Source organism: Mustelus asterias, chromosome 18, assembly GCF_964213995.1.
Source record: "Mustelus asterias chromosome 18, sMusAst1.hap1.1, whole genome shotgun sequence".
In the NCBI taxonomy this organism is placed as follows: Eukaryota; Metazoa; Chordata; class Chondrichthyes; order Carcharhiniformes; family Triakidae; genus Mustelus; species Mustelus asterias.
In genome coordinates, this window is record NC_135818.1 from 30,954,385 (window position 1) to 30,968,498 (window position 14,114).

A 14,114-nucleotide genomic window follows, 5' to 3' on the forward strand; every position below is an offset into this window, starting at 1 on the left:
GGTGCAGAGGCGATTTACAAGGATGTTGCCTGGATTGAGTAACATGCCTTATGAGGATAGGCTGAGGGAGCTCGGTCTTTTCTCCTTGGAGAGACGTAGGATGAGAGGAGACCTAATAGAGGTATATAAGATGTTGAGAGGCATAGATCGGGTGGACTCTCAGAGGCTTTTTCCCAGGGTGGAAATGGCTGCTACGAGAGGACACAGTTTTAAGGTGCTGTGGGTAGGTACAGAGGAGACGTCAGGGGTAAGTTTTTCACACAGAGGGTGGTGGGCGAGTGGAATCGGCTGCCGTCAGTGGTGGTGGAGGCAAACTCAATAGGGTCTTTTAAGAGACTCCTGGATGAGTACATGGGACTTAATAGGATGGAGGGATATGGAGGGATATGTTCGGCACAACTTGTGGGGCTGAAGGGCGTGTTTTGTGCTGTAGTTTTTCCATGTTCTACACTCTTTTCTACCATCTTCCATCAGGAAAAAGATACAAAAATCTGAGGACACATACCAGTTGGCAAATAGCTTCTTCCCTGCTACCATCAGACTTTTGAATGGACCTACTTATAATAAGTTGATCTTTCTCCACAACCTCGCTATGCCTGTAATGCTACACTCTGCACCCTCTCCTCTATGTACTCTATGAACGGCATGCTTTGTATAGCTCACAAGAAACAATACTTGTCACTGTACACAAATATACGTGACAATAACAAGTCAAATCAAATCAAAGACAGGATATATTCAGAAAGAATATTCCTGATGGGTGGGGGTGGGGGAAGAGTCCAGAGCCAGGGGTCATCGTTTGAGGATAAGGGTGAACATTTAGGACTGACCTGAGAAGAAATTTCCTCACCCAGAGAGTGGTGAATGTGGAATTCACTACCACAGAAAGAAGCTGAGACCAAAATGTTGTGTGATTTCAAGGAGAAATTAGTGATATAGCTCTTGGGGCGAAAGGGATCAATGGATATGGGGAGGGGGGGGGGGGAAATCAGGATATTAAATTTGATGATCAGCCACGATCAAAATGAATGGCAGAGCAGGCTCGAAGTGTGGAATGCCCTACTTCTGCTTCTATTTTCTACGTTTCTATGAATCCAGATCTGACACTCTGTGTCCTGGGACATAGCCCCAGCTCTCTGGACCCAGGCACAGGGCCCAATGTCTTGGGAATGGACTGAATACAGCTGTGCGGATCCCAAACGAGCCCAGTGGGCTGGGACAGGAACTGAATCCAGCTCTCTGACCCAGTACTGAGCCTAGAGTCCTGGAACAGGGACTGGATCCAGCTCTCTGACCCAGTACTGAGCCTAGAGTCCTGGAACAGGGACTGGATCCAGCTCTCCGGAGCCAGTGTCCCGGCAGAGGGACTAGCTCTCGGCAGCCAGTGTCCCGGGACAGGGACCGAATCCCGTTATGCGGACCCAACACTGAGCTCAGTCTCCCTGGACACGGACTCGCTCTCTGAAGCCACTCCATTCAGACTGAGGGTTGACGAACCGCTCTATTGGACAGTTTCAGCCCCGCCTATCTGTCTGGTATTGTGTTTCGATTGGCCGAGGCGGCATTCTAACAAGGTTGACTCGGCGACTCTGTTCCATTGTAGCAAAATGGCGGCTGTCATTCAGAATCGTCTCAAATCGTGAGTAAGCGAGTGAGGCATGGAGCGGTTGCCAGGAGCGCGTCAGTCCCTGGCTTCTCCGCTTCCCGCTTCTTGCTGCCGACATGTCGGTGTTCACCCTGAGTTTGTGGTGTGAGTGGCTGTGGCTCCGGAGAGAAGCTGTCAGCCTGCACATTCCTCCTGAGTTCACCTTTCACTGTGGGGGCGGCCACCAGCTCGGCAATGGCAAGGGCCGGCTGCCAATTCTCCCTCTGTGTGCCGCTTGCTGACAACTCAAACTTCAGTGCGGGGGAGGGACTGCTGCTGGAGGGGGCTGGTGGTTGGGGTCGGGGCTTATCTGGTGAGGGGGAGTGTGTCTGAGGGAGGGGCTGCTGTTGAAGGGGATGGAGGGGGAGGGTTTGAGGGAGGGGCTGGTGGGCAGGGGTGAGGAAGGTAGTTGGGTTCAGCAAGCTGGCAGGTGGTAGGCCTGGGGGGATGGCTGCTGGGGAAGGGGGTGGGCATGTAGGCCATGAAGGGGGGTGTGTGTGTGGGCTTTTCCGGAGGAGGGGGCGGGCTGTGGGTCAGACTACGACGCTGCTTCTCAATATCTGTGTCCAGGAGTGAGCAGGTATGGTCACTGGCAGATAATTGTTTGCTTTTGTGTACCTGCTGTTTACAGTTCACGTCTGAAAGTGAATTATTTGCCTTTTCCTCATATTTAGCTGTGCACGTGTGGAAACTTTATTTTTATTTTGAGGTAGAACTGGTTGTTCGTGGGGCATGATCTTCTCGATATTGTATCAGCTTTTACAACTCACTTGACAGACTTAATTTGATTGGGCTATCAAAATATCTTGTGAACTTTAGATCAGATTGTGCATGTCCTCATTCATCATCTGTGTAAGCTCAATGTCATCTTTACATATAACTCTGTATTCAAGTGTTTCAAAGTTGCCTTTCAGGTGGCATTTCTGTTCTTCATCAGTTTCTTTTGCATTAGATCTAGTAAAGGGAACAGCAGATTAAAATGTGTGTACTGTTTCTCCCCAAAGGCTGAACGAAGAGATATCTGAGCGGGGTTACGTTATTGCTGTTCCCGCTTCAGCGCATTCCATGATGATCATTCCTATAGGAAGGAGTTGGATTTATTTAGCACTACACACGATTGAATACCGCAGTTTGTTCTTGGTGGTAATTGTGGAATTTTATTGCTGGCGGAATTTTCTAATATTGGCAATCAACACATACTGCAGTGGTCAACCCCGGTGTGTTTAATATTAGTGTTTCACTATTATTCATTCCTCGCTTATTGCTCTGTGTTTTAATAATAGTTTGTCTCCCAGCCATCCATTTCATCTTCCCATCTCTTCACAAATTCACTTCCGTGTCTGACCCTGAGCTGACTGTATATCCATGCTATCATTAAGGCTGTCTATTTCCACTCTAACTTTGCACATTTCTGCTCTTGCCTCAGCTTATCTGCTGCTGAAACCCTCATTCAGGTTTTTGTTACTTCCAGGCTAGACCTGTCCAAGGCTCTTTTGTTTTTTGTTTTTTAAGTTATTTTATTAATCACAAGTGAGGCTTACATTGACATTGCAATGAAGTTGCTGTGAAATTCCCCTAGTCACCACACTCTGGCATCTATTTGGGTCAATGCACCTGATTAATCTTGTTTGCTCAATAAACTTGAGGTTATCCAAACCTCTGATGTCCATGTGTTACATGATGTACAGCTATGATGTCCTAGTCACTCATTGCTTGGTTTGCTGATTTGCGTTGGATCCAGTTAAACATGCCTGGATTTTAAATTTCTCATGCGTTCAGATTCCTATATTCCTACTTGCCCCTCCCTAACTCTCTTTCCTACAATCTTCTTAGATATCTTCAATTCTGGCATTTTAAACACGCCTACTCCTACCTTCAATCTCTCTACATTTGTTGGCCATACCCTCAGCTGTCTAGGTCCTAAGCCCTGGATTCCCCCTCTAATTGTTTCTACTTTTTGTGATGTGGAGATGCCGGCGTTGGACTGAGGTGGGCACAGTAAGAAGTCTCACAACACCAGGTTCAAGTCCAACAGGTTCATTTGGTATCATGAGCTCTTGGAGAGCTGCTGCTCCATCTGGTGAGTCTCATCAGGTAGACTCACCTGATGAAGGAACAGCGCTCCGAAAGCTCGTGATACTAATTAAACCTGTTGGATATTAACATGGTGTTGTGAGACCTCTTATTGTTTCTATTTTTTACTTCTCTCCAACTTTAAGATGCTCCTCAAAACTGGCCTCTTTGTTCAGTCTTAATAGTTCCTTATGTGGCCTGGTAACAATTACTTTTTGTTTGATTTGTGTGCCCATGAGGCATCTTGGGATGTTTTACTATACCAAAGGCACTGCAGAAATTCAAGTTATTGAATGCAGCAGTGTAAGTTTTTAAAGTGCTGATTCATCATTTTGAGCAAGTCATCGGCTGCCCCTTGGTTTGACAATTGCAACTACTCAGTTGCAAATTTCTTCCATAGGTCTTCATGTGACTGAGGAGGCCATTTTTCAACATGCAGATATTTGGACGCATGAGGCAGGATATCCCATGTGGTAGTGAATCTAAAGTGTAGGATTTGCTTCTTTGCTTTCACAGAATCACAGATTACTACAGTGCAGAAGAGGCCCTTCGGTCCATCGAGTCTGCACCGACCCATGAAATGCTCTGACCTGCCCACCTAATCCCACTTGCCAGCATTTGGCCCATAGCCTTGAATGTTATGGCGTGCCGAGTACTCATCCAGGTACTTTTTAAAGGATGTGAGGCATCCCACCTCCACCACCCGCCCAGGCAGTGCATTCCAGACTGTCACCACCCTCTGACGAAAAAAAGGTTTTCTTCAAATCACCCCAAACCTTTCCTTCGCTGCCATTGCTCTGTCTCGCTATTAAGTCAGGACTTGGAAGCATGATACATTTTGATGGACAAGTTGTTGTCACTATGAGTGATTGGTAGCCAGCTCCTGCCGGTAACTAATGTCAATTCTGAAGCACTTCAAGGTAGAATCTCAAATGGGAAACCTAATGGCTGGATTTCCCTGCATGCTGTGGAGTTTCAGCATGTCTTTTGGCCTTGATACCTTTCGTGTCCAGAAGTGGATATAGTATTGATAGATTTGGCTTTCACCTACGCAGGGAGCACTCTGAAGTAGGACTGGGTGAATTCACCACCCTGACAATATTGGAGAGAGGCATTCCAGATCCTATGGGAGGTTCTGATCTGAGACACCCATGGGCCTTCGTACAAGGTGGGAGAGAGGAATCTAATGGAGTGGAATTTGAGGAGGTTGGAAGAAGTATTCCAACTCCTGTTGCCATGCAATCAATTAGATGAATGCACTCAACTTCTCCTGTTGTTATCCTCACCTCCCTTGAGTTGCCTAGTTCCCTGATACTTATGAATCCCAGCCACTTGCTGCAAAACCTGTAAGCCATGTAAAACCACAGGCTGTCATACTTGTTATAATATCTAAAACTGCCTCTTAGAAGTTGGCTGGTTGCCTGCTCTCTCCTGTGTCCTGCCTCCGTTGAACAGGGAAAGAAACAGGTTGAAGCTGGGATTTGGATTTTTAAAATTTTCACATCTAGCCTGAACCCATCCTAAAATCCAGTACAATCAAAGAACAAAGAACAGTACAGCACAGGAAACAGGCCCTTCGGCCCTCCAAGCCTGTGCCGCTCCTTGGTCCAACTAGACCAATCGTTTGTATCCCTCCATTCCCAGGCTGCTCATGTGACTATCCAGGTAAGTCTTAAACGATGTCAGCGTGCCTGCCTCCACCACCCTACTTGGCAGCGCATTCCAGGCCCCCACCACCCTCTGTGTAAAAAACGTCCCTCTGATGTCTGAGTTATACTTCGCCCCTCTCAGCTTGAGCCCGTGACCCCTCGTGATCGTCACCTCCGACCTGGGAAAAAGCTTCCCACTGTTCACCCTATCTATACCCTTCATAATCTTGTATACCTCTATTAGATCTCCCCTCATTCTCCGTCTTTCCAAGGAGAACAACCCCAGTCTACCCAATCTCTCCTCATAGCTAAGACCCTCCATACCAGGCAACATCCTGGTAAACCTTCTCTGCGCTCTCTCTAAAGCCTCCACGTCCTTCTGGTAGTGCGGCGACCAGAACTGGACGCAGTACTCCAAATGTGGCCTAACCAGCGTTCTATACAGCTGCATCATCAGACTCCAGCTTTTATACTCTATACCCCGTCCTATAAAGGCAAGCATACCATATGCCTTCTTCACCACCTTCTCCACCTGTGTTGCCACCTTCAAGGATTTGTGGACTTGCACACCTAGGGTCCCTCTGTGTTTCTATACTCCTGATGACTCTGCCATTTATTGTATAACTCCTCCCTACATTATTTCTTCCAAAATGCATCACTTCGCATTTATCCGGATTAAACTCCATCTGCCACCTCTCCGCCCAATTTTCCAGCCTATCTATATCCTGCTCTTCGCTATCCGCAATTCCAGCCATCTTTGTGTCATCCGCAAACTTGCTGATTACACCAGTTACACCTTCTTCCAAATCATTTATATATATCACAAATAGCAGAGGTCCCAGTACAGAGCCCTGCGGAACACCACTGGTCACAGACCTCCAGCCGGAAAAAGACCCTTCGACCACTACCCTCTGTCTCCTATGGCCAAGCCAGTTCTCCACCCATCTAGCCACTTCTCCTTGTATCCCATGAGCCTTAACCTTCTTAACCAACCTGCCATGTGGGACTTTGTCAAATGCCTTACTGAAATCCATATAGACGACATCCACGGCCCTTCCTTCATCAACCGTTTTTGTCACTTCCTTACAAAACCATGCTGTCTGTCACTAATGAGATTGTTTCGTTCTAAATGCACATACATCCTGTCTCTAAGAATCCTCTCCAACAACTTCCCTACCACGGACGTCAAGCTCACCGGCCTATAATTTCCTGGGTTATCCCTGCTATCAGTCACATTGTTGGCCAATTATTGGCAAATGTTTTGTTTACTATAGTCTATCTCTGGTTCCACTGAATTCCACTGAATTCTTATTTTACAAATCCACATTATTTTCTTGTCTTAGAATAATTACACCATATTATGCTTCGGCAGACAAGTTTTGTAAACTAAATTAATGGGCCAGCCACTTATGTAGGGTCTGTCTTCACCAATAGCTCATGGGAAATAGTAATTGGATTGTCTAGCAATTATTAGGAAATACAGCTGGTGTAAACAATTTGCATCTATATTGTGGATTTTAGAAATAAATGATCAGCTTAATTTGTGTTTCTGTACTTGTATGCTAAGAGAGAGTTAAAAGCTTCCTGTTAAACAAAGGTGCCTGCATTTCTTTAGTTTCACTTTAAACTTTGCCTGCACTGTAATTAAGGGTTTACGATGTAAAATCAATTACAGGCTCTAAAATAAATTTGAAGCTGTTGCTCAGCAATCAGAGGCTCGCAGTGGAAGCAGTTGTTTTCAGTTGGAACCAGGTAACCCAAGATGCAAGAAGTTTTCACAGAAACTGCCAGTGCAGGCAGGAGAATGCAAGACCCAGCGCTAAAGAACAGCCAGATTTCAGGGAATGAGTGCCAGGACATGAAAAGAATAAAGAACAGAAATTTGAGAAAGGGTTCTGTTCAATAAAAGTCAGGAGCAGAGAGAGTAGCTCCCAGTTGAAGCAGAGCTGGTGAAGTCGGCCAGCAAGGAGCCAGACATCTGAAGTAATTAGGTTGGTGACATCTTAATACAGCCTGTGAAACAGTGGTGTTCTGTTGGTGTGGCTGGGTAGCTGAGTGCTTGTATGGAATCTTGAATGCAGCTTGACTTTGGACATTGGCAAGATTTTAGAGTCCATTATTAAAGATGAGATCGCGGAGCACTTGGAAGTGCATGATAAAATAGGACTGAGTCAGCACAGCTTCGTCAAGGGGAGGTCATGTCTGACAAATCTGTTAGTTCTTTGAGGAGAAACAAGGAACTTAGATAAAGGAGAACCAGTGGACGTGATTTATTTAGATTTCCAAAAGGTGCTGCATAGGAGACTGTTAAATAAGTTAAGAGTCCATGGTGTTAAGGGTAAGATCCTGGCATGGATATAGGATTGGCTGACTGGCAGAATAAGAAGTTTAACAACACCAGGTTAAAGTCCAACAGGTTTATTTGGTAGCAAAAGCCACACAAGCTTTCGAAGCTCTAAGCCCCTTCTTCAGGTGAGTGGGAATTCTGTTCACAAACAGAGCTTATAAAGACACAGACTCAATTTACATGAATAATGGTTGGAATGCGAATACTTACAACTAATCAAGTCTTTAAGAAACAAAACAATGGGAGTGGAGAGAACATCAAGACAGGCTAAAAAGATGTGTATTGTCTCCAGACAAGACAGCCAGTGAAACTCTGCAGGTCCATGCAACTGTGGGAGTTACAAATAGTGTGACATGAAACCAATATCCCGATATCATGTCACACTATTTGTAACTCCCACAGTTGTGTGGACCTGCAGAGTTTCACTGGCTGTCTTGTCTGGAGACAATACACATCTTTTTAGCCTGTCTTGATGCTCTCTCCACTCCCATTGTTTTGTTTCTTAAAGACTTGATTAGTTGTAAGTATTCGCATTCCAACCATTATTCATGTAAATTGAGTCTGTGTCTTTATAAGCTCTGTTTGTGAACAGAATTCCCACTCACCTGAAGAAGGGGCTTAGAGCTTCGAAAGCTTGTGTGGCTTTTGCTACCAAATAAACCTGTTGGACTTTAACCTGGTGTTGTTAAACTTCTTACTGTGTTTACCCCAGTCCAACGCCGGCATCTCCACATCATGACTGGCAGAAGGCAGAGAGTGGGGATAAAGGTGTCTTTTTCAGGATGGCAGCCAGTGACTAGTGGTGTGCCTCGGGTCAGTGCTGGGACACCTTTTCACAATATACATTAATGATTTGGAAGAAGAAACTGAAGGCACTTAGTAAGTTTGCAGATGAAACAAAGATATGTCGAAGGACAGATAGTATTGAGGAAGCAGGGGGCTGCAGGAGGACTTGGACAGGCTAGGAGAGTGGGCAAAGAAGTGGCAGATGGAATACAATGTGGAAAAGTGAGGTTATGCACTTTGGAAGGAGGAATGGAGGCATAGACTATTTTCTAAATGGGGAAATGTTTAGGAAATTAGAAGCACAAAGGGACTTGGGTGTCCTTGTTCAAGACTCTCTTAAGGTTAATGTGCAGGTTCAGTCGGCAGTTAGGAAGGCAAATGCAATGTTAGCATTCATGCCAAAAGGCCAGAATACAAGAGCAGGGAGGCTGTATAAGGCTCTGGTCAGACCCCATTTGGAGTATTGTGAGCAGTTTTGGGCCCCATATCTAAGGAAGGATGTGCTGGAAAGGGTCCAGAGGAGGTTCACAAGAATGATCCCTGAAATGAAGAGCATGTTGTATGAGGAACGGTTCATAGAAATCATAGAAACCCTACAGTGCAGAAGGAGGCCATTCGGCCCATTGAGTCTGCACCGACCACCATCCCACCCAGGCCCTACCCCCACATATTTACCCACTAACCTACACATCCCAGGACTCTAAGGGGCAATTTTTAACCTGGCCAATCAACCTTAACCCGCACATCTTTGGACTGTGGGAGGAAACCGGAGCACCCGGAGGAAACCCACGCAGACACGAGGAGAATGTGCAAACTCCACACAGACAGTGACCCGAGCCGGGAATCGAACCCGGGACCCTGGAGCTGTGAAGCAGCAGTGCTAACCACTGTGCTACCGTGCCGCCCTTGAGTATTGTTGAGGACTCTGGGTCTGTACTCATTGGAGTTTAGAAGAATGAAGGGGGATCGTATTGAAACTTACTGTGAGGCCTGGATAGAGTGGACATGGAGAGGATGTTTCCACTCGTAGGAAAAACTAGAACCAGAAGGCACAACCTCAGACTAAAGGGACGATCCTTCAGAACAGATGGGGAGGAGTTCCTTCAGCCAGAGAGTGATGAATCTGTGGAACTCTTTGCCGCAGAAGTCTGTGGAGGCCAGATCATTGAGTGTCTTTAAGACAGAGATAGATAGCTTCTTGATTAATAAGGGGATTGGAGTTATGGGGAAAAGCCAGGACAATAGAGATGAGAAAATTATCAGCCATGATTGAATGGCGGAGCAGACTCCATAGGGCGAGTGGCCTAATTCTGCTCCTATGTCTTATGATAATCCAGGGCTGAGAAATACTCAAAGGAGATTTAAATCCTGGGTGTGGATACCTTGGGGAAGGCATCTGAGAGCCTTCTCTGGAAGGAGATTTCAAAGTTTGTTCTTTGAAAGTGGTGATTAGAAATCCTCCTGTGGAAGACATGTGACACCAGTTGGCTTAGTGTGACAAACACCTGGGGAGATTTGATGAGAAATTCACTTGTTTTTGGTGCATCTTTCACTTGGTTTCAGGTGTGGTAAGTCTGATCACATTTCACCTATTGGTTTACATGGACTGTGTACTTACTGAAAACATTAGAGTACTAGATAAATTGTAACTTGTTTATCGGGGGAGACAGTGGCACAGTAATATGACAGAGACCCAGCATTATCATAGGATCCCAACAGTGCAGGAAGAGACCAATCGGCCCATTGAGACTGCACTGACAACAAACCAATCCAAGGCCCTATGTACTAGGGGCAATTTAACATGGCCAATCAACCTAACCTGCACATCTTTAGGAGTGTGGGAGGAAACCAGAGCACCCAAAGGAAACTCACGTAGACACGGGGAATGTGCAAACTCCACACCATCAGTCACCCAAAGCCGGAATTGAACCCGGGTCCCTGGCGCTGTGAAGCAGCAGTGCCACCGTGCTGCCCATAATGCTCTGGGGACTCGTGTTCGAAGATGATAGAATTTAAATTCAATAAAACATCTGGAATTAAAAGTCTAATGATGACCATAAATCGATTGTTGTTAAAACTCATCTTGTTCACGAATATCCTTGAGGGAAGGAAACCTGGCATCCTTACCAGGTCTGGCCTACATGTGACTCCAGACCCACAGCAATGTGCTTGACTCTTGAATGGCCCAGCAAGCCACTCAGTTGCATTCAGCCGCGACAAATGAAACAAAAAGAAATGAAACTGGACAGATCACCTGGCATCAACCTAGGCACTGGAAATGACGAGGGCAAACCCAGCCCTGCTGACTTTGTAAAGTTCTTATGGCATGTGGGGAGGGAAGGGGGGGTCACACACACAGAATCATCCCTTACTGCTAATGTCCCAGACACCACCAACACCATTCCTGGGTCTGTCCTGTTCCACTGGCAGGACAGATCCAACAGAGATGGCGGCACAGTGGCATGAGGTTGGGATGGAATTGCCTGGGAGTCCTCGGCATCAACTCTGGACCCCATGAAGTCTCATGCGACCAGGTCAAAGGTGGGCATGGAAACCTGCTCATTATCACATACTATTGCCTCTTAGCTGATGAATCAGTACTCCTCCATGTTGAATACCAAAGAGTCAGAGGTTTACAGCATGTAAACAGGCCCTTGCCACCCAGTTAAAAATAACAATTCCATTTCTACAAAGTCTCATCAAAAATGAAATCCATACATTTGGGTCCACGATGAATGCAGTTTTTATATGCTCTGCTCTGCATGATGTTGGTGTATACATTTCAGTGGCACACATTTTCTGAAATCTAATACTAGGAGTCATTAGGGAGTCCAAAGAGTTTAACTGTTCCAGCTTCCCGACTGCTATCATACTTGCCATCCTTATCATCACAAGCTAAAGCTAAGAGTGGTCGCTTCGGATGCCACGCGACAGTAAAAGTAGGTGAGTCACATTGCACCTCCCATAGCTTCTCACCGGCCACTAAGCTAGTCCCAATTGCCTGCATTTGGCCCGTATGCTGATCTACCCATTTAACTGTGTAAATACTTTTTAAAAGACAACATTATACCTGCCTCTACTACTGCTTCTGGCAGCCCGTTCCAGATACTCACCACCCTCTGAGTGAAAAAAGTGCCCCTTTGGACCCTTTTGTGACTTTCCCCTCTTGCCGTGAACCTATGCCCCTAGTTTTAGACTCCCCTACCTTTGGGAAAAGATGTTGACTATCTACCTTATCTATGCCCCTCATTATTTTTCTATGTTTCTATTAATAGGATGGAGGGTTATAGGTAGGTCTAGAAGGTAGGGACGTGTTCGGCACAACTTGGGCCGAAGGGCCTGTTTGTGCTGTAGTTTTTCTATGTTTCTATTATTTTATAGACCTCTGAGATCACCCTAAGCCTCCGATGCTCTCGGAAAAAGGTCCCAGTTTATCCAGCCTCTCCTTATAACTCAAACAATGTGTTCCGGTAGCATCCTAGTAAATCTTTTCTGCACTCTTACTTGTTTAATAATATCCTTTCTATAATGGGGTGACCAGAACTGTACACAGTATCACAATTGTGGCCTTAACCATGTCTAATATAAATTCAACAAAACATCCCAACCAACTCCTGTATTCAATATTCTGACCAATGAAACCAAGTATGCTGAATGCCTGCTTCACCACCCTGTCCATCTGTGACTCCACTTTCAAGGAGCTGTGAATCTGTACTCCTAGATCTCTTTGTTCTATAGCTCTCCCCAACCCACTACCATTAACTGAGTAGGTCCTGCCCCGATTCAATCTTATTAAAATGCATCACCTCACATTTATTTAAATTAAACTCCATCTGCCATTCATTGGCCCACTGGTCCAATTGACCAAGATCCTGTTGCAATTCTGGGTAACCTTCACAGTTCACTATGCCACCAATCTTGGTGTCATCCACTTGGAGGAAGGGCACAGTATATACTCTGGGTTGGGACTTGGAATCATAGAATCCCCACAGTACAGAAAGAGACCATTCGGCCCATCGGGTCTGCACTGACCACAATTTTACCCATGCCCTATTCCTGTAACCCCACACATTTACCCTGCTAATCCCCCTGACACTTGGGTCAATCTTGCATAGCCAATCAACCTAACCTGCCCGTCTTGGGACCGTGGGAGGAAACCGGAGCGAACCAATGCAGACACGGAGAAAGTGCAAACTCCACACCTGAGGCTGCAATTGAACCTCGGTCCCTGCACTGAGGCAGCAGTGCTAGCCACCGTGCCACCCAATGGACTTCAATATCCATCACCAAGAGTGGCTCAGTAATGCTACTATAGACTGAGCTTGTCAGGTCCGAATGGATATTGCTGCTAAACTGGGACTGTGGCAGATGGTGAGGGAACCAGCAACAGGGAATAACGTACTTTACCTAATTGTCACCAACCTCCCTGCCGCAGATGCATCAGTCCATGACAGTATTAGTAGAAATGACCACCACACATTCCTTGTGGAAACAAAGTCCCGTCTTCACATTGAGAATATCCTCCATCATGTTGTGTGGCACTACCACCATGCTAAATGGGATAGACTTTGAACGGATCTAGCAACTCAGCCCACAGCACCGCATGGATGTTCAGTTATCAGCAAGAGCAGAATTGTATTCAACCATAATCTGTAACCTCATGACCTCGCATATTCCTCACTTTACCATTACGTCCAAGCCAGGGAATCAACCCTGGTTCAATGAAGAGTAATGCAGGAGGGCATGCCAGGAGCCACACCAGTCATACTTAAAAATGAGATATCAACCTGGTGAAGCTACAACAGAACTACTTGGTTGGCGTTGGCCTCTGGTATAGTACCAGAAGATTGGAGGTTAGCGAATGTTGTCCCATTGTTTAAGAAGGGGAACAGAGACTTCCCCGGGAATTATAGACCGGTGAGTCTCACTTCTGTTGTCGGCAAGATGTTGGAAAAAATTATAAGGGATAGGATTTATAGTTATTTGGAGAGTAATGAATTGATAGGTGATAGTCAGCATGGTTTTGTGGCAGGTAGGTCGTGCCTTACTAACCTTATTGAGTTTTTTGAGAAAGTGACCAAGGAGGTGGATGGGGGCAAGGCAGTGGACGTGGTATATATGGATTTTAGTAAGGCGTTTGATAAGGTTCACCATGGTAGGCTTCTGCAGAAAATGCAGATGTATGGGATTGGGGGTGATCTAGGAAATTGGATCAGGAATTGGCTAGCGGATAGGAAACAGAGGGTGGTGGTTGATAGTAAATATTCATCATGGAGTGCGGTTACAAGTGGTGTACCTCAGGGATCTGTTTTGGGGCCACTGCTGTTTGTAATATTTATTAATGATCTGGATGAGGGTATAGTTGGGTGGATTAGCAAATTTGCTGATGACACCAAAGTCGGTGGTGTGGTAGACAGTGAGGAAGGGTGTCGTAGTTTGCAGGAAGACTTAGACAGGTTGCAAAGTTGGGCCGAGAGGTGGCGGATGGAGTTTAATGCGGAGAAGTGTGAGGTAATTCACTTTGGTAGGAATAACAGATGTGTTGAGTATAGGGCTAACGGGAGGACTTTGAATAGTGTGGAGGAGCAGAGGGATCTAGGTGTATGTGTGCATA

The 14,114-nt window shown here is 45.9% G+C and overlaps 1 protein-coding gene across 1 annotated transcript in view; it reads left to right on the forward strand.

Annotated features, from left to right (window-relative positions):
• The first annotated feature begins 1,602 nt into the window (after window positions 1-1,602).
• The window catches only part of dpf3 (double PHD fingers 3), a 177,958-nt gene continuing 165,446 nt past the window's right edge, over window positions 1,603-14,114 (forward strand). Inside the window, exon 1 of the mRNA XM_078233723.1 lies at window positions 1,603-1,639. Within this exon, the coding sequence (XP_078089849.1) occupies window positions 1,608-1,639 (32 nt within the window). The 5' untranslated portion in view covers window positions 1,603-1,607. The remainder of the gene's footprint in view (window positions 1,640-14,114) is intronic.